General features: G+C 38.5%; 1 protein-coding gene across 5 annotated transcripts in view; it reads right to left on the bottom strand.

The window, feature by feature from the left end:
- The window catches only part of exoc6 (exocyst complex component 6), a 46,161-nt gene that overhangs the window by 13,793 nt on the left and 13,363 nt on the right, over positions 1–19,005 (bottom strand). For all 5 annotated transcript variants that reach the window (XM_018761100.1, XM_018761102.1, XM_018761101.2 and 2 more), the window contains exons 2-17: positions 17,940–18,111; positions 15,911–15,958; positions 15,680–15,770; positions 15,195–15,240; positions 12,462–12,666; positions 11,601–11,753; positions 11,255–11,323; positions 9,353–9,436; positions 9,216–9,262; positions 8,829–8,949; positions 6,836–6,907; positions 6,076–6,173; positions 5,245–5,350; positions 3,689–3,798; positions 989–1,100; positions 57–191 (exon numbers count right to left, since the gene is read on the bottom strand). In XM_018761100.1, coding sequence (XP_018616616.1) covers positions 57–191; positions 989–1,100; positions 3,689–3,798; positions 5,245–5,350; positions 6,076–6,173; positions 6,836–6,907; positions 8,829–8,949; positions 9,216–9,262; positions 9,353–9,436; positions 11,255–11,323; positions 11,601–11,753; positions 12,462–12,666; positions 15,195–15,240; positions 15,680–15,770; positions 15,911–15,958; positions 17,940–18,111 — 1,669 coding nt within the window. The remainder of the gene's footprint in view (positions 1–56; positions 192–988; positions 1,101–3,688; positions 3,799–5,244; positions 5,351–6,075; positions 6,174–6,835; positions 6,908–8,828; positions 8,950–9,215; positions 9,263–9,352; positions 9,437–11,254; positions 11,324–11,600; positions 11,754–12,461; positions 12,667–15,194; positions 15,241–15,679; positions 15,771–15,910; positions 15,959–17,939; positions 18,112–19,005) is intronic.

Genomic DNA, 19,005 nt, shown 5'->3' with positions numbered 1-19,005 from the left:
ATAAGGCAAAATTCAGAGTGCATATAACTAACATGGGACTTTACAGATCAGCGTACCTTAAATGTGGAGAGCCCATAAAGTCTTGTGGTGTGGATGGTCTCTGGGGAGACATTAGTGATGTTTGTGATAAAGTCTTCCAGGTACCTGCAGGCTTGTTCCAGGTGAGTGGTGTTTATGATGATCTGTACCAGCTACAATACATAAAAATGAAAAAACATCATCTGGTTGGACTTGACTTCAACACTCGCAGCATCTACTTAAAAGTCATTGAAAAGGCACTACCCTGGAATTTCTTACCAGGTCTTAACCACAGACACTAGGTTTTTCAGTACAACAACATAACAAAGCAGAAATTTGAGTCAGACCAGCTTTTAAAATTATTCAGTTTTGAGAGATGTGCTAAACATTGAGTTGTTTCTATAGTCTTCTTTGTATTACAGTATAATAAAATTTCTACATTCAGACCTCTAAGAAAGTCATGCAAAGGGATAAAGACATGAAAGATGAAAAAGAGTCCCAAGGCTCATCGCTAAAAGACAAATACTATTTTGTTCTGTCTCTCTAGAGAGCTCATATAAATGGTTTTGAGTTGCACTCTTTCAAGAGTAAAGCTGGGGTCTCTAGCCAAAATAAAGCTGGTTTTACACAGTAGCCATGGTTACCTGTTTCAAGAAGATTACAGATGTTTGCTGACCACTGTTACTTAAGTCAGAGATTTATTTTAGAGGACATATTTTCATGATAAACAGAGTGGACATAACAGACTACTGTATCACTGCAGATCTTAGTTCCAGAATAAGTACAATAACCATAAGTTGTTCTCAACAGCTGGTTTGATTTGCAGCTATCAACAGACATCTTTAATCCTTAAACTGGAGACACAGTAGTACATGAAACTGACTGGGCCATAGATTTTTGAACCCAGGCCTGGAGACCCCTGATGTGAAGGTTCTCACACTACCTTTAAAAGAGAATTCAAAAGCAATACCTCTGTCAGGCCTATATGAGGTTTCTTGATAAGGTTCTGCAAGCAGCTGCTCAGGGTTCTTGTCAATAACAGGTTGGTGGACTTCCGTAACATGTCATCAATCTCTGTTGAACTGAAGTCAGTAGAGAAAGAATTTAGGTTCAATATTAATTTTCAATGGCCCAAATAAGACTTTTTTTTGTCTCTATGAAGCTGAGTGGATGAATAATTCTGGGAGAAGTTCAAATTCATGAAGTGTCCTCAGTTTAGAATAAAATGCCACATTTGCCTTTGTTGTCTTATTTTTAATCATGGGCAATTCCCTTTCCAAGAAATATTTCATAATTCCAGCATTTCTGGAGTTGAACTGTTCATAAAGAATGTTTACCAAAGAGCTGCTACCATCTCCATGCCTGTAAGAAATGCTTCTGTGTTTTTTTTTTTTTTTTTTTTATAAACCTTCTCAAATTAATAGAAAAGCAATTAGTAGTGGTTCAAATCTCACAATTTTTGATAAATTTCACTCAGTAATCTCTGAGGATTTTATCTAAACAAACCTCTGTGAAATCCATCATCATATACAGCTCTTGAGAAACACTGTTTTATGCTAATTTGTGTAATAAAAGTATATAATCATTGGGAAAAATAGGCTTGGGGCAGAGCACATAAAATACAATAACTATCTTCAAAAATGCATTTCAAATAAATTACAAAGCACATGAAAACAATGACAGCATATGCAATTTGTGACACTTTTTTTTTCTTCTTTCTGTAGGCCATAACCTACAGTTTGCAGCTATGGTGAGGCAAAATTCAGCACTGCTAGTATTTACACACTGCTGCTGATGTTTGTTGATTCAGTAGAGGCAGGAGATGTGTGAAACTATTACTGGAATGGAAAGGGGCAGGTTAAGTAAACATAATATTCGTCAACAGTCAAGCTGTTACCAAGTATTTATAATCAAGAAAGAATTAAGAAAGTGTGAAGATATCCATTAACATTGATTATCAGTAGGCTGGTGGCAAAAGTCTCTAAACAATCCTGAATACTAAGTAATGACAGCACAGGCATACTCTATAGGAGAAGAGGAACATTTGGCTGCTGATAACTAAATTGCATGCAACTACTCAGATACAGTGAGTCCTCCTTTTTCCAGTGACCCTGCTATGATATATACATGGAAAAATGACTGACTTACTGTTCCCATCAAAATAGTGAAATGCAGCTGAAAATAGTCAAAAGCAACAACATGTGAGGCAGTGTTCAACACCAGCAGCAGCACCTCATCTCTCTCTGCAAAGATGGTTGTCTTTGATGTGGTCATCATGCTTGCTCAATGTTTACATTAATACAGTAGAGCAACAATACTGTGCAATAGTGTTTAGTAGCATACATGGTCACTGACCTTACAGTATATGATCCCAATATAGGTATCTACTACATGTAGAGATGTGTAGGTACAGATTATCCCATCTGATCTCAGGAATGAACAGTCCTCAGATAAAGAGGACCCAGTATACTGTGCATAGCTCAGATATTGTTATGACTTTGCCCTTAGTCCCTCTACATCACTCTACCCAAATGACAAGACTCCTCTGGCTGTCTCCATCAGAACTTTCTTCTGCCTGGTGATTTGGCTGTACAATCAGCAGTCAGTGATGGTAACCTTATGCCTCATGCAGCCCTACACTGAAGTCACTGGAGCAGTGAGCCATGCACAGGGTTTCCAGGAGTGGCATATCCCCAACCCAACAGCGATACTGGCGTGCATCGGCAGAATCCCTAAGCCCTAGTGGGCGCATGGGAGGATGGCTCTCCTGGGAACGGATTTGGCATGCCAGCAACAAGCACAACACAGACCCCAAACAGCACCGCTACAAAGCCGTGGAGCTTAAAGAGAACAAATATTGGCATAAAGGATACAAGTGAAGAGGGAAAGAAAGCCAGGCCTTGATCATAACACTGGGCCTAAGGACCACAAGCACAAGCTGTAGCTACACCAATTTCTCCCTCAGGTCTATCCTTATTGCAGCCTTTGGAGGTATAGACATAACTGCCTGGAGGAATAAATCCAACTATATATTTCAACAGAAATTGCAAAGCTGTTTTTACATATTGCAACACAAAACCCAAACTAGAACAAGCTTGAAGACAATGACTTTTATGTTCTTCATTCCAACTGTCAGTGTTTGTAATGTCCTGGAAATGTTGGACTATAACTCAATATTTGTATTCCAAACATTCAACTTCATTTGACAAGACTGTACAATTGTGGGGCCTTGCAATGAGATTAAGCTTACAGAAGATGTCTAACTGCTGCTGACCTCAGGTTTTGTATATAGGTATCTGGTAAGGCAAATAGACATTTTGCCCACAAACAGTATTATGTAAACAGCTTTCAAGAATGCTGAAAGCATTTATGTTGTATTGCTTTGGGAGTACTTCCAAAACTGACACGGTTGTTTGCAAAAGCTGGGCCTTTCTTGCAACTTTCAGCCAGGTCTTGTTATTCATGTAGACAAATTTCAAAGACAGGATGAGATGTATGTACAAAAAATAAGTATAATACATGTTTTCCATCTTTTTCCACAGAAACACAGGACATTTTTGCATAAAGATAAACATTCATACAAATACAACAGGTACAGAAGAAAAAATATATACATTAAATAGAGAGATTATTAATGAAAATTGCATTGTAAATGCTGAGGCTCACTTACCTGCGATGAAGAGACTCTGAGAACTTCAGGCTGGCATAAATGAATTCCTTCACCTGAGTGTAGATTTGAGGCACTGACTGTGACATTGGAAGCTTCTTTGGAAATGGTTGCTGTTGAAAGAGAATTCAAACAGATAATTAAACTTGAAAGAATATTCACTCACATTTATACAACAGACAAGCCTTGACTTATGAACTCCATCCAAATAAAAATTTAGGTATGAAAAGCCCTTATACCAGCACGGTTATTCCAACACCCAAATTTTGATTTATGGAACAATAAAAATTGTGTAACAAAATTCATCCGAAGTGTGTACAAAAATGTGAAAGTTGCAAGTATTATGGGGTATTGTGGGAAGTGTATGAAATTCCAGAGGTGCGTCTGTTAAATATTTGGTACATTATTTAATTAAATAATTGCACCGACAGCAGAGCAATTATCAGCAAAAGATTAGCTGACAGTCTTTCAGGTTATGTATGCATATTTTGCCAACAGTGCACAGTTTTATAAAGTTATTCACAATAAACACGATGTGCTTAATGTATCTCTGCTTGATTTATTGCTCATCCAGCGCGGAACTTATCAATTTAAAAGAAAACTAGGAATTACCCTGGAACAGTAACTCCAGCTTTGTAGTTTTCAACAGGGACAGAAATCTGCTCTGGGTTTTCCTAACACAATTTAGAAGAAGGACACCAAAGGCAACAGGTGTAATGCACTTTTATATTGTTTTCTGAGATGTACATTGCTTTTCAGAAAGCTAAATAAATAAATCTAAATGCAATTGTGTTTTATATTATGCTGAAATCATGAGCTGATAGTTATATAGGTCTTTTATAGCATTATAGCGATATTTGGGTAAATTGGTTTGGGGTTATTATTTTTCCCCATTTAAAACAATGGGCTTTTGATATTCATAATTTTGATATCTGCACTGTATTCAGCAACAGACTAATTTTGTAAATTGAACATCTGTACATTAAAGTGACACAAACAAAATTATTTTAAAAAAATTAAGAAATTTTCCCTATTTTGAAAGTCATACTAAAATTGCTTTGTTTTCTTCGTACTCCACTTACACTTAACAAACTAGTTTTGCTTGAGACTTTCATGTCTGCAGCTATGTCTCCTTCTCTTAATGTTATGCATAAATTGTACTTTTGCTGAGATGTACGTCGCTTTGGACACAAGCGTCTGCTAAATGAATAAATGTAAATGTACATGGTTTTCTTTATGATAACCCTGAGCAAATTCAGATTAGAGCTGATTTTAAGTCGAAAATAGTCTCATTTCATTGCAATACCTCATTTATGCCAGAATGCTCTAGTTTTTATTATATGGAAACTCCTACTAATAAAACTATTACCATTACCTGGTAAGTGTAATTGAGAAAAGCATTGAGTGTCATGAATAAACCCATGAATATGGCAATTGGCAATATGGCAATAAAGACACAGGATTCTTCAAAGATACTCTTCAGAGGTCAAATGCAGTTTAATGAAAAATTCAAAGTCTGAATGTACTCTGAAATCATGGTCTAATGATTACTCATGTACCTTTTCAATCTCTGCATCATGGAATGGAAACCTGCTGATGACAGATTTGTACTCTTCTTCACTCTCCACGGGGATGGGGCTATAGTTGTCCTGCTCAAATATGTCCCTGTTAAACATAAATATGGCAGAGAATTACACAACAGCAAGCTGCTTGCTCTCTGCAATTACCAAGTGAGGACTGACATTTATAACCGCCCTGGAAAGTACGAAAAAAACAGCAGGCAAGCAACCTCAGCAGTGTCATCCTGAATGCCAAGCAGAAACAAAAAAGGATGTTTTTCTAGAGCCAGACAAAAACTGATGTAAAAGTGCACTGAAAGTTCAACATCCTTTCATATACAGCCATTTAATACCTTCTTTTGTATTTTACTGGTAAATATGTGCCACACCTGGTGTCTCTCTGGCGTGAAGCTCGCCAGAGCAGAATGTATAAGCTCACTGTAAAACACAGAAGAATTTATCATCTTTGGGGACAACTCTCCACCAGTAGTCTTTATCTTCAGATTTACAAATGGGCTTGTTTGAGGATGGCAGAGCCAAAAGAGCTAAAGCTGTTGGCATACTTTGTACCTAGGGTTAGTGCATATCATGTTATAGGATCCACTGTGGGGTTTTTGCATCTTAGGGAAACTCTTTATGTGTGTTCTTCCTACAATAGAAGGTGGATAGGAGCATGGTGTACAGAATGTGATTTTCACTGCAAGCCCATCCCCAAGAAAACTAAAAATGCTATCCTGGTAAGGTCTACATGAATGCATATAAAAACAGAAGATTCTTCAAAGATTTGTAACTAAAAAAAGAGACAAGTAATAACCTTGTAGGTGAACTGACCTGAACACTAGAGCCCATTTCTTCAACAATGTTTCATTGTACTGATCCCTTATCTCAAACAGAAGGTCAAAGAGCCTGTTCACAGGAAATCCATAGACCTAGAGGAAAGTCGGATTAAAAAAATAAATCATTCAATTAACAATTAATTGAACAGAATTTCTTGAAACGCTTAACAAGTCAAAATTACAAGTAAAATCTTAAAATGTCTGATAAAATAATGTAACATAACAGACAATGCCTGAAAGTGCAGCCTGTGGAAACATAACTATGCAGAGCTCCGCTACACAGCAAAAGAATTTGGAAGTGAACTGTTCTGAAAGCTAGTAACATCCCTTTTAGAACACAGCAAGCTGATAAACCCTTCAAATGACTGTATTAGTACAGAGAGAGTTAAAATGTCTTTTAATACTGGAATTAAACTTAATAAGTCACTTCAGTCCTAAGGGAAAAGAAAAAATACACAGCGAAGGTGAATATATCCATACAGATGTTGTCTTATAAAATCCAGCATATGTTCTGGCAATGGAAAACACTCTATAGTCTGCTACAATATACCATTATGGTCTGTTTGAACTTTCCTCATGAGTTTCACAGACCCTCAGAGTAGCTTCTAGCTCTGTGCAGAGCTTCATTCTTAGATGTGTGTTTGAGTGCTTGAGGAAACATTCAGAATAAAGAACAATTATTCATTAGGAGCCAACTATTAACCATTTTAACAAAATTTAAATAAAAACAAATGTGTTTAAATATTTGGACCCACCTGCAAAGTGTCTGCAAAAATGACAATTAAGTTCTTCAGCTCTAAGACAAGGTCAGGATCATTGCAGTATGACTAGGAGTGAAATGAGAGGTCACTGAATAATGCAGCACTGGCTTAATCACAAGAAATTCCAAAATACATAGCTGACAATAAAATCACAAAAGTCAAGCTGCAACAAATGGACGGCCAGTCAGAATTTGTAAATACAACTCAACACAATGCAACTAATGAGATGCTCCACCCCCCACACAAAAGTACAGATTCCCTGACCTTATTAAACAACTGTTGTGGAGGAAGGCCTGGTCCAGGGGTTAAGGACTGAGGAGGGGTTCGTAGCACTGATGCAGCCCTGAGAGTTATGGAGGTCAGATTGGTGGACAGACTGTGTGGCCAGCAATGGGTCAGAACTTACCTAACGTACCACAACACTGTCCACGTTGTTACTTCAGAGCACTCAAGAGCGTGAGTGTAATTCATACATTTTTGTTTGATTCATTTAATGTTTTTATTTTAATTCTATTTGCGTTTGCTGTACCCTGAAGTAGGTGATACCTTAGGTAATAGATCATTCATAAAGTTGGGTTTTATTTCTTGCTTTCTTCAGTCTGTGATGATGCTTATGATTTCTACTTCCAACTAAGTGTTTACTTAAAAGCAAAGGAATGAAGGAATGTTTTACTTTACGTTATATCATTCATTGCATCTTTTATTATTTTACCCTGTTGTTTTCATTTATGTCTTTTGTGTTCTTTCATTACATTCTTCTCATATTATACATTTTAGAGTGACAACATTCATTGAAGGTTCTAAGGAAGCTCTGTAACTGGTAAATATCCACAAGCAGAAATGTGAGACTAAAAGGATTGATTTTTGTTTTGAAAACAAAAGTACTAAGTCTTGCATTGCATAAGAAGAAAGCACAAAAATGTGCAGGTGAAAGAGTAATAAAACATTCTTTAAAGTTTATTGTGCTTCACGACTGAAAAAGTAAATGGCAAATCAGGCAAGTGATAGAAATCCTTCTAATCCAACATTTGTCTTTAGTTAGGAACTGCAAAGATGATTATGCTCAACTATAGACTTTAGCTTTCCACAAGCCTTGTCCAGAAAAATAGCTGCAAAAACATCTTAAAATGCTTAAAAAGCTATACAGAGACTCAAGTGTCACCTGAACTGATCTAGAACAGCAAAACTTGCATGGTGGTCTGGTTACAGCAGCTTTTGCTTCTTGCTCTCTTGCTTGTCTAGCAGGCCACATTGTGCTATGCATAAATTACCAGGTAAAGCCTTGCAATCATTCATGGATTTAGCACCAATTGAGGAGAGTGTAGTAGACATATGAACCAGGGCTGCTTGCTTCTGTTTCTGAGCTGTCCCACTAAAAGCCAAGAATATCTGAATATATAGCAGAACATGGCTGTTCACCTGCTGAACAGATTGCATAGATGTGTTTCTGTGATTGTAATAACTCAACTTTAATTTTCCTAAATTTCAGATGAACAAAAAAGTGTCCTGGCAAAGAGCCAGCCAGATCATGCCCGAGAAAAAACTGGGCTCATGCAAAGGTCATTTTTCTTTCTAATCACTTGAACCACTCCTGGTGGTCCTTTCCAGTGCTGAGTGATTCAACCCTGATCTCATGAAGAGGTCATCTGAACCTAATGAGGACAGATTGCTGCAACAACAGCAGATTAACTGTGAATATTCTAAACTGCCCAACTAAGTGGACGTTTGGAGGGTCCAGTCAGATGTAAATCATGAGGAGATTATGCTTATGACCTGTGGCTGTGCATCACTGCCTGGGACCCCTGGGGTAAACAATAGGATTGTCCTACCCTGTTATACAGCTAACTTTTTGTTGCAAAAACTTGTGGTCACAGAGGTGGCTCTACTTTAAGGATAACACGAAAACTCACATTTTTGGGACAAATGGCAAACTCCTCTCACCATCTCTTCCCCGCCTTTTCAAAAGCAGGTATGCGGAGACACTCACCGAGTGGGTGCGCAGCACAGCGATGATCTTCGACAGGGCCATATTCCACAGCTCATCAGTGAAAGCTCTGGTCACCAGACCCTGTGTTGCATGCAATATGTGGTCCTCCACTACAAAAAATCTAAAGGAAATACAACCCATTTTAAAGAGTTAAAAAATTGTTTAATGAGTAGGTAATTTTATGAAGATAATTCTGGACAGTGTGGTGTTTTGTACTTGGAACTAAGAACTCTACACCTTTAGATTCTAATCCTACATAGCCTCAAATTTGTACCATAAAGCCAAGTTATTCACAAGCACTTCAACTCCATTTATGGCACCCAACTGTGTAATGAGACTTGAAATTCAAATGAGATTTGCTAATTAAAGAAATTCTCCAGAACTCACCCAACAATCTGATTGAAGTATTTTCTGTATCCTTCAACGGTCTCGTGCTGGAGCAAACACAAGAACATAAGTGAGATGACTGTAAATGCTCTGAATTCAATACAATGGAAAACAGGGATGAAGGTGACCCTACTTACCATGCTGGACTGTGGCTGCAGCACAAGTCTTGCTTGTTTTTTCCTTTGCTTCCTGTAGTAGTTCTCAAATGTTTCTCTGTCACCCTACAATACCAAGACAAAAGTGGACACGACTAATTATGTAGTAACAACAACCTGCTTGACTTTTCTTCCAGAACCTAGATAAGAAAAGTGTGTGACCTTTGTTTAGAGTGTAGGAAGGCAAAATTTACAATTTTTTTCAAAGACCCACCAAGTTAACCATGCCATAAATTCAGTGTTGGAGACAGAACTGGTTAGGTAGAGCTCCCCTCTGGCTAGCTATACTCATGCCATAATTGAGCAGTTGATTGCTTCAAGATTGAACTTAAAAAGGTTTGTGGAAATGTTTGGCTTGGAATAAAGTCGTTTTGAGCTTCAGGGATTTCGCCGGCTTCTAGCAAAAAAGCAAGACGACGAGTTCAATTTTTGGGCAAGAGGGTCAGACATTGGAAACTGTCCAAAGTTCTTAAACTTTAAAATCTCACACTTAACACAAACTGGACATGAGGATGCTGCCAAAGACTTTCAGGACAGGCTGAAGTGTATTATTGGGGCGAGAAGTCCAGACAGAAGTTCAGTGCTCCCAGAAAATGCATTGATCCCTTCACGTCTACAGATCATGAGTGCAAAATAAGAAATGGGAAAAGATGTTCTGTGTGGAATTTTTTTTCCTCCAAATTTCATCTTAAGATACAGTGACAGTTGTTCAGAAATCATAGCTAAATCCAAGAACAACAGAGCCCAGAGGCAACAAGAACCTATTTGAAGCAAAACCCTCAAGTGTTGTAATTAAACTTCCATCATGCTCCATTGATTACTGCATATTGCAAAGTAGCCACCAAAAATGACACCGCTAAAAATAAAGACAGATTTTAAAAAAGCAGGCATTGTAAAGGTATAATATGTTATTTGAGCCTGTGAACAACTGGAGAGATCAGAGGTACTCAAAGTTAGTGACGGATAAAAGAGTGGTGCATACAGAACTGCAGTGCCCTCATCCCAGGCTCCTGCAGGATCCATGAAAAGATCAGAAAAGAAAACTGAGCAAATGGAAGTCAGTGGTATAGCTTCAAACAGCTTCTGAAATCTCATGCCCAGCTGCATGGAAAGCATGCAGAAATAGCAATACTGGACAGCACATCTAGGAGGTGGCACCTCACCTCAAGCTTTCCTGCAAGAGCCATTGGGGCTCTATCATTGCAGCCAGCATGCCCATGCTCTCATTAAGAGAGCTGCTCAGGGGAAACAGGAACCCCCCTCCTACACCCACTGAATGTGCCGCAAATTTGTGCACAAGATGAATGCGGCAGCTTAGCATTTTTTATGTTTTGTTTTTGCGGCCAGGGGTTACTGCTCGGTCAAACCTATTAGACACTGAAGTGTCCACGGACTCTCAGAATGCAGGATTTACCCATCAGATACGGGGCTTAGCACTGCTAAGCTACCTCCCAACATCAATTGTTTTAACTCAGTTTAACACAAAAATAATAGCAATTTTACGCCTGCAAAAACAATGGAAATCCAAGGCTTATGTAACACAATGACCTTAAATGAACCTAGGGAGAGGGGGACACTGTACTGCAACATGTTTGTAGGATGACACTTAAAAAATCCAGCAGGTCTTTGCCCCATTAAACTGTACCATATGTAAATCTAGTGGCTGAAAAGTCCCTTGGTTTCACAACTTGGTTCAGACATTCCTTACTGTTAAATTTCCTCCACAGTCAAGACACTGAAAATAGGTGCACAAAATTTAAGATGTACAAACATTTTTAAAAACATTAATGACTTTATGTACTTGTGCCTCACAGCTACTGAAAGGCAAACAAATGGTTATCTAAATGTGTAGTAAATTTAAAAAAAAAAAAAAAAAAAACTTACCAAAACAGAATAGATGTGAAGACAGCGGTACACAGGAGAGAAATCAACCAAATCTGGAGCTGTTAAAACCTTCAGATACAAAGAAGGTTATCAGTCTTAAATAAAGGTATCTTACAGCATGTTAAAACAGTACGATTAAACTTATAATTGCAGTGCACATTATAAAGGCATTTTTCAGAAAAACACCAGAAGGCTTTGGGAAGTTCATGCTGCTGTGTCCAGTTTTGGAATAATGGGCTAGTGAATGAAGATAAAAATGTGTCCATCCATCTTGACAAAGTGAGCATGCAGGACTGAGTGTGTTTAGTGTTACTCAATGCAGGAATATTAATGCAAAAATGCCAACCTCATCATCTGCGTCATCCTCATCACCTCGCTCCTCAGCAGCAAGTTCATTTTGTCGGATGCCTATCCTACTGTCAAGTGAGTACAGTGGCTTAGCGAGACCCACACTCGCCTGTTTCTGAACAGCACTGTTGAAGGTTCGGTGCTGCTGAGCCTGAGAAAATAGGTGGGAAAGTTGGGGGAAGGTCTGGAGATGTGGCAGTAGGTTCCTTCACACAACTGAATACTACCTACCTGCCTCAACCGGGTTAACAGGAGAGTTAGGTGGAACAGCAATTCACAAACAAGATTTATACCTGGTGCATTCCCTCCTCCACTGCAACTTTGGACACAATGTTTTCCTTGTATTGCTCCACCAGCATACATCACATGCATACATGCAACATATAACACATGCATATGTAGAACATACAGTATTATAAGAAAAAAATCCAACCCTGTGCATGCCATTTTGGATAAAAATATTGCCTGAAGAAGTCTGTCATGCACGGAATGTAAGTTCTCACTGCTGTAGGCAGGGAAAGTCCCCTGGTTTTCATTTTAGTCATAATTATCTAAATTAACTGAATGTTTTTGTTTTCTTTTTTTTTTTACATGAACCACTGGCTGAACTAAGCCCTTGTGAAGTTTAAAGTGAAAAATAAATTTGATGCATCGAAGCCCTCCTGACTCAAAGGCAAACAGGCGAGGTATGAGAGCTGAAATGGGTGTCATTCCAACCAGGACAGGAAATTTAAGAAATTTTTCATATGTCCAACTGCATGATTTCTATCAATTCAGATGCAAAAAAAAAAAAAAAACAGCTAAGTTTCATCATTTGATGGTCTGACTGATGGTGAATTATAAAGGTTTGACTTCTCACCTGTTTCATGGCTGTTTGGCCAATCTTATCTGAGTGCTTGCGGATACTCTCCAGAAAGTCTTTCAGGTCTGACATGGAAATCTCTTTAATTTCTTCCCGTAGTTTGGGCAGGTTTTCCGCCATAATCTGACAGAAACGGTACTGGCTGACCCGAGGAATATAAATGTTTTGAAGCTGCTCCATTGTCTTCAAGGCAGCATAGTACCTGCATAAGTCAAATGCAAAATATGAGAACTTAATATAAGACACAATTCACATCCACATTCTATACACTGCAGCAAAAGCACTGTACCCCCCAGAAACTTGGCCACTTACTGGTCCCACTCACAAGAGGTTCCAAACAAAGTCTATACAGTCTTGGCTTGGGCTCCAGTATGGTGGAACAAGCTACCTCTGTCCCTCAGAGCTGCTGAATGTCACCCAGCACTTCCAAAGGGTCTCACATGTATCTGTATCAGACCCTCTTCTCTCTTGACCTCCTAAAAGCTACATAAATTAGCATAACACCATCTGTACCAATCACCTTTGTTTTCTACCTGACTCTCAGTTTTACAGGCAGCTACTGTAATGTGTACCTGTAAAAACTTTGGTAATGATCAAACTGTGCTTTAAGAATCAAGTCTGTATCTGAAGCTCTTCATCTGTCGTGAAATGCACTTTATTCTACCCAAATTGAACATCTCTTCGGACATTAATAAATGTAAAGAATATATTTATATCTAAATGAATAAAAGCCAGTATAATATTTCTCAGGAATGCTGCTTTCTGAAATCTCCAAATCTGTGTTGCTGAGAAAAGATGATTAGTTTTAAGACATAAATTCATTTGTTCTAAAGAATAAAATGCACATTTCATGCAGCATGTCTAGATTTTCATGAATGACACACAAGCGCTTTCCTGGAAAGAAATCCTAACTGCACTCTGGCAATCTTAGTAGGGATTTCTCTTGGATAGAGACTTAAAGCAAGCCAGTTCATCCCCCAGCAAGCAAAAGAATGGTAAACCCTGAGAGACTCTAATCTCCTTTAGTGTAAGCAAGGGATTCTATTCCAGCAAAAATGAAAGACCTTTTCATCCCCTGGTGATTCTGAGCATAATAAATTTCACAAACACTCACCAGTCTCAAAAACCCTGCTTTTCTTCAACAATAAAAGTTCTGCATGGCCACAGACAGGTTATGCCCTTACAAAGAGAGCTGCCAGACGACTCTTCAATATGAAGTAAATCCATAACGGCACCAAAGTCGTATCAAAGGTTTTATTCAAATGATTGAAATGAGCTTATTACTACAGTTAGCTCATCTAGTGAACAGGACTGTGGTTTTTCTGTGATCAGCATTACTATAATCCAACTCAAATCCATTCAAAGAAGCCTTCCTAATTACACCTATCTTCGGCACAAGGGCTTGGCCTTTTAGCATTAACTGTTTAAATATGCACCCTTTTGATTGCAAAAGTAAATTAAAGGTCAGGATTTCAATAGCATACATTTTGCATATCATTTATACCACAATGACTACAGTTTCTTCCACTTCTGAATTTTAAAGAATCTGATTGTACAACAATTCTATGATATACTTCATGAAGACTGGTGTTGTACATTACTATAAGTGTGCTTCTGATGTGCAATCATTATTTGAAATATTCACGTTATTGATCCTGTGGGTAGATTTCTTCACAGTGAATGTTAATATTCAGGATTTGCAAGAAAAACAATGAATTTCCTTCAAACACAGGAAGACTTGTTACAAAATAGTTTAAAGGACAAGACCTTTACTAAATTTTTTATTAAAAAACTAAGAATATGCAATAGAAATTTGCTGTGTTAGTATTTACTGTTTACACTTGCTTTAATTAATTTTTATATTCAGAAAGTGGCTGTGCAAATTTATACTTGATACCAGATTCTAAACATTTATTTAGTATCTTAATTGTGAATCATAAAATGCCGATTAAAACTGTTCAAATACTATATAATACATAAAACGTAAAATAAACAACGACCAGCAATACAATGTTTAGTGAAGTATTAGATACATAAATGAGGTTTAATCTTTCTCGGTTAAGAATTCTACATTCTGCTTTACGCCAAAGTAAGAGAAAGCAACAAAAAAACAACAAATCCATTCATTCATTCAACAGCATAGTCTTAGATTGTCTCAAAAATTGATTATTTTTAGTAAGAATATTACAATCACTAATACGCTTACATCTCAAGTCTCTGCAGCATAGCGAAATGGCAGATTTGTCAAATTCTGAAAGAATCCGGGCCTGATTAGACCATGTCCCGGCCCAGTCATTAGTGAGCAGAGGAGACACACAGATTAATGGAGAAATGCATTGTACTAATTGCCTCAATTTGGTAGAAGCCTGTGACAGCTCTCTGGTGTGTTGCACTGCTGTGAAGAAGGGCATACATAAGGTCAATTGTCTTGCCTTTGAACAGTAAACTCATTTATAATGTGTTTTGATTGCTTATGAGGACGTTAATGAACAAGGAAGGGTCATTATTTTCAGTTTTACAATGTACGTTGCAAGAAAAGCATCTGCCCTGCTGCTGTTTGGAGTTATGAAACTATTCACATTTTACACAAATGAGTTTATGTCTAACAGCATAAATGCGAAAAAGTCATTCAGATGTGTTCTAAACCAGGACTCAGCAATGGTACCAACAAAACAAATATTTTTCATAAAGTATTACGTAATAAAAAAGATTTCTGTGAAATAAAATTACCTTTTAGAGTCCAGCTGCTCCTTCAATTTGCTGTACATTTCCAGAACTGCAGATAAAGAAAGAAACCAATTAGTAAAGAAAAAAAACAAGCTGGAGTCAGACTTGTATTTATCGTTGCCACGAAAAGGTTTTAACATTACAAACTGATCAATCAGAATCTAAAAAGCTAACAAACACAATAGAATGTGTGACTGAATCTCAAGTCCAGTATATCTGAAGAATGTCTAATTAACGAGCATATTTTAAATGTTGCAGTAACATCTCCCGGCCACCCTTTCAAACACTTCAGTTCAAGTCACTTCATTCCACTTTTATAGAGCACTCTTAGCAAAGTGATGCTGAGAGCTGAACAACTGACAACTTCATCACTTACAAATTGCTTAGTGAAGTTACTACTAGCTGTGAAGGTAAAAACAGGTCTGATGTGAATGGCAACATTAGACTGGTATGTGGTGAGAACGTGAGCGTGGTAGCATCATCCTCACCGGGGATGCACAGCTGCAGCTTCTCCACGGTGGTGACCATGTTCCTCTGCTGAACCCGGCAGCGGATGACCTCCTCCATTTGGGCCGTCACCTTACATAAGGGAGATCAAACAGTGCAAAGGCCCTGCAATTAGTGAGCTGACGGTCCTCGGGGCCTCGCGACAATCTATGTGCTGCTGTTGCTTTCTTGCTGCACACATGCTGAGAGAAAGAGGCTGCTTTTTTCTTTACCTCTTTCCCGGCCTCTTGCAGTCTTCGGTTCGTATCAGTAACTTGGCCCTTAAAAAATAATATCACTTTTGTTAGACAAATAAGCACACAATTCACTGTTGTGACTGCTCACCCTTGTAATCAGATCATACTCCATGAAGAGTCAAGGACAAAGGGATGCAAATTCAAATTAAATCTGCAGCGGGGACTTGAACTTCTGATCGCAGGGGCCTTTCATGTACTGTAATCACTTCTGACAGCCCTTTCCAACAGATTCTGTGACAAACTTCTCAATTTTACTTGGGATTTTTGAACTTTTCTTGTTCCTCCAGCTCTGTCAAACAATTCAAATCAATGACCCAATTGACCACTGGTCCCTTCTTGATAACCTCAATGAGCTCTATACGCTTCCCTTTGTCCAAGAAGAAATGCAGATTGCATTTTCTGGTAATTAAACATTGAGATTTCTTCTGAACCCAGACAAACACGGAAGCGTCAGTGCAGCGGAGTGCAGTTTCCATGGCGCAGGTGCAGGGATGGCTGATCCCAAACTTTCCCACACATTAAGCAACTCATTAGGTCATTGTAATAAGGAAAGCACACTGCAGTTTATTAAAAAATCTCATTCATTTTGGAACAAAAGTGCTCAGCGACCTCACTGACGCAGTGACGCTCCCTGGTTATCTGAATATCCTTTATATAATGCCTGTCTAATTACAACCTTGGGTGAACTACTCCTGCACCATTCCCTGCACATATTTCATTTTGAGAAGTGTAAAGGGAGCTAAAGGGAATTGGCTTAAGCTCACATACTGGTATCCATAATCCAAATAAAACCCCCTAATTAAGTATATAGGTATTTTTAGTCATTTAAATTAACAGTCATGCATGTACCTCACATTCTAATGGATTCTAAAAGACACAAAACTGGATGCTCAATAACCGATGATATAATTAACAAATAAAAAATAAACCTACTGGATTTACATTTTTCACTGGATTTGAGATCACTGGACTATTGGATATTTTCAGAGACAAATGTACAAAGAAAGCATGCCAAACTTCCTAGGGCTGTACATTCATTACAAGTCCAAAATCAAAAGTTTGTATGTTCTCAGTTTTAGCTCCTGTGGGGTAAAATGAGCTCCCTCTCTCTCTCAGAAAGTCTGAATTCCTTCTAGTATTCTAGAAAGGTCTCAAAACTTTCAATCCATTTCTCTCCTGATTTCACAACAGGTCCATAAATTTGCATCTCTCCGAATCGCATTTGCATTTCCTAATTGCTAGAATAATATGCTCTGACAAAAACAGCAATATCAAACATACTGTGCTTCAACAATCATGTCTTTATTGTATGTCTCTACATAAAGCTTCATTTGTCAAAATATGCACTTTTGCATACTCTGAGTTGTACAGTAGTTTGGAAAAAATCATCTGCTACATGTATATAACAAATGTATGTAAATGAAGCTCAGAGGAGACTGTTCACCTTTAGAAGGGTCACTTGTGGTGTAGCACTCTGAAGCTACTGATCAATACTGAGGGAGCAGCACTGAAGCTTTGCCCCAACCGGGGACACTTCCTCAGTCTCACCAATATAAATGCTAATAGGGAGTGGGGCTCTGGACTGGGGTCATGAGGAACCTACAGGGCTCTGTAAGTGACCCCACAGGAGGCCCTGAGCCAGGAAAACATGATAGCCATACTGCTGATGGGATTCTTTGCACAGGGTTTCAAACAGGGGGATTAAGAGGCTAGCCTGAGGAGATGGGAATAATGTGCTCCCTCCCTAACGTGAAAGGTATGCTGAGCTGTTGTCTGAGGCCTACATAGGTGCAATTCTTAGATGGAGGTCAGTTGAGAAGCCTTAGAAAGAACAACCTGTACCTCTGTGTGTCGATGCCAAGACAGACCCTTAGCATGCTGTGAGCCATTCCTTCAATAACCACAGCAAGCACCCCCCCCCCCGTGTAATGTAATTTTTACACCTGAAGCACTGCACTGTCCCCTAATTAAGGACAATTTTGCCCTCTCAGCACATTCTACTTACCATTAACTTCTCTGCATCAGCCCTGACTTTGAGCAGCTCTGTGATGGCATCTACAAAACCCTGATGGTGGAAATTGCACATCTTTTCAATCTCTCGATCATGGTTTCGTATTCGGGCATCAAGTTTCTCCATAAACCTCTTGTGTGCATTGGGTTGGTCATCATACACAGATCTGAAAGACAAATGAAAGTTTAAATCATTCTGCAAATTAACTTACTTCTCTCTTCAAATTCTAACTTAAAACCATTTTCAATTTTTTTCTACTGTAACTGTTTTTAAATGACAACTTAAAACAAAAACTAGTGAGAACACAAAGTGAAAACTAAATTCAGACTTAACATCACAATTTTAGCACTAATCTGCATTTTAAAAAAATATTTTTTTTTAATTGAATTAAAACTTCCATTTAACCAATACTTTAATTTTCTGGGCATTACTTTTCCAACCTTTACAAACAGAGCTAGAATTTTGTCTATGAATTACCACCCTCAAACTGAGACAGACAAGAGGCAACCTTAAACTGGTAACATTTTAGCAATACCCACATACACACAGTTCCCAGTCTATGAGTGAACAGAAAAGGCTCAAATATGCTGTAGGGGGAAGGGATTGTTCTGGGGTCCCCAGAGTCTCTCTTCTCACATATGAGGAGGTTCACCCAGCAGCCACTGTGCTGCTCGCGATGTTCCGAGTGCAGTGTCACATCCTGACAATTTTCTACATGCAGGCAGGCCGAGCCTCTATATAACTTCTAGTCGATGGAGCGCCGTTCCCCGTTCCGAGTGGCCCAGGAAGGAGAGACACAGGGCACGCACACTCGCACACACCGTAAGGTAATCAGTAAATTCCTGCAAAACCTTATTATCTCAAGAGGCTTATCACAATGAAAGACAGTTGGAGCAGCTTATCATGTGGGGATAGATGAAAGTGTACCTAGACAGGTAAAGAGGTCTCAGGTTATCGGCCTGCTTTTTTCTGTTGCTTTCAACTTTCAGTAAACCACCTCTGCTCCTCAAGCAATTGCTTGCTTCAGGAAGGTTTCTGTAGTATGATGCATTGCTGATCG

This window comes from Scleropages formosus, chromosome 24, assembly GCF_900964775.1.
Source record: "Scleropages formosus chromosome 24, fSclFor1.1, whole genome shotgun sequence".
Classification (NCBI taxonomy): domain Eukaryota; kingdom Metazoa; phylum Chordata; class Actinopteri; order Osteoglossiformes; family Osteoglossidae; genus Scleropages; species Scleropages formosus.
The sequence above is the reverse complement of the archived record's forward strand: the minus strand, read 5'-3'. Positions and strand labels throughout refer to the sequence as shown.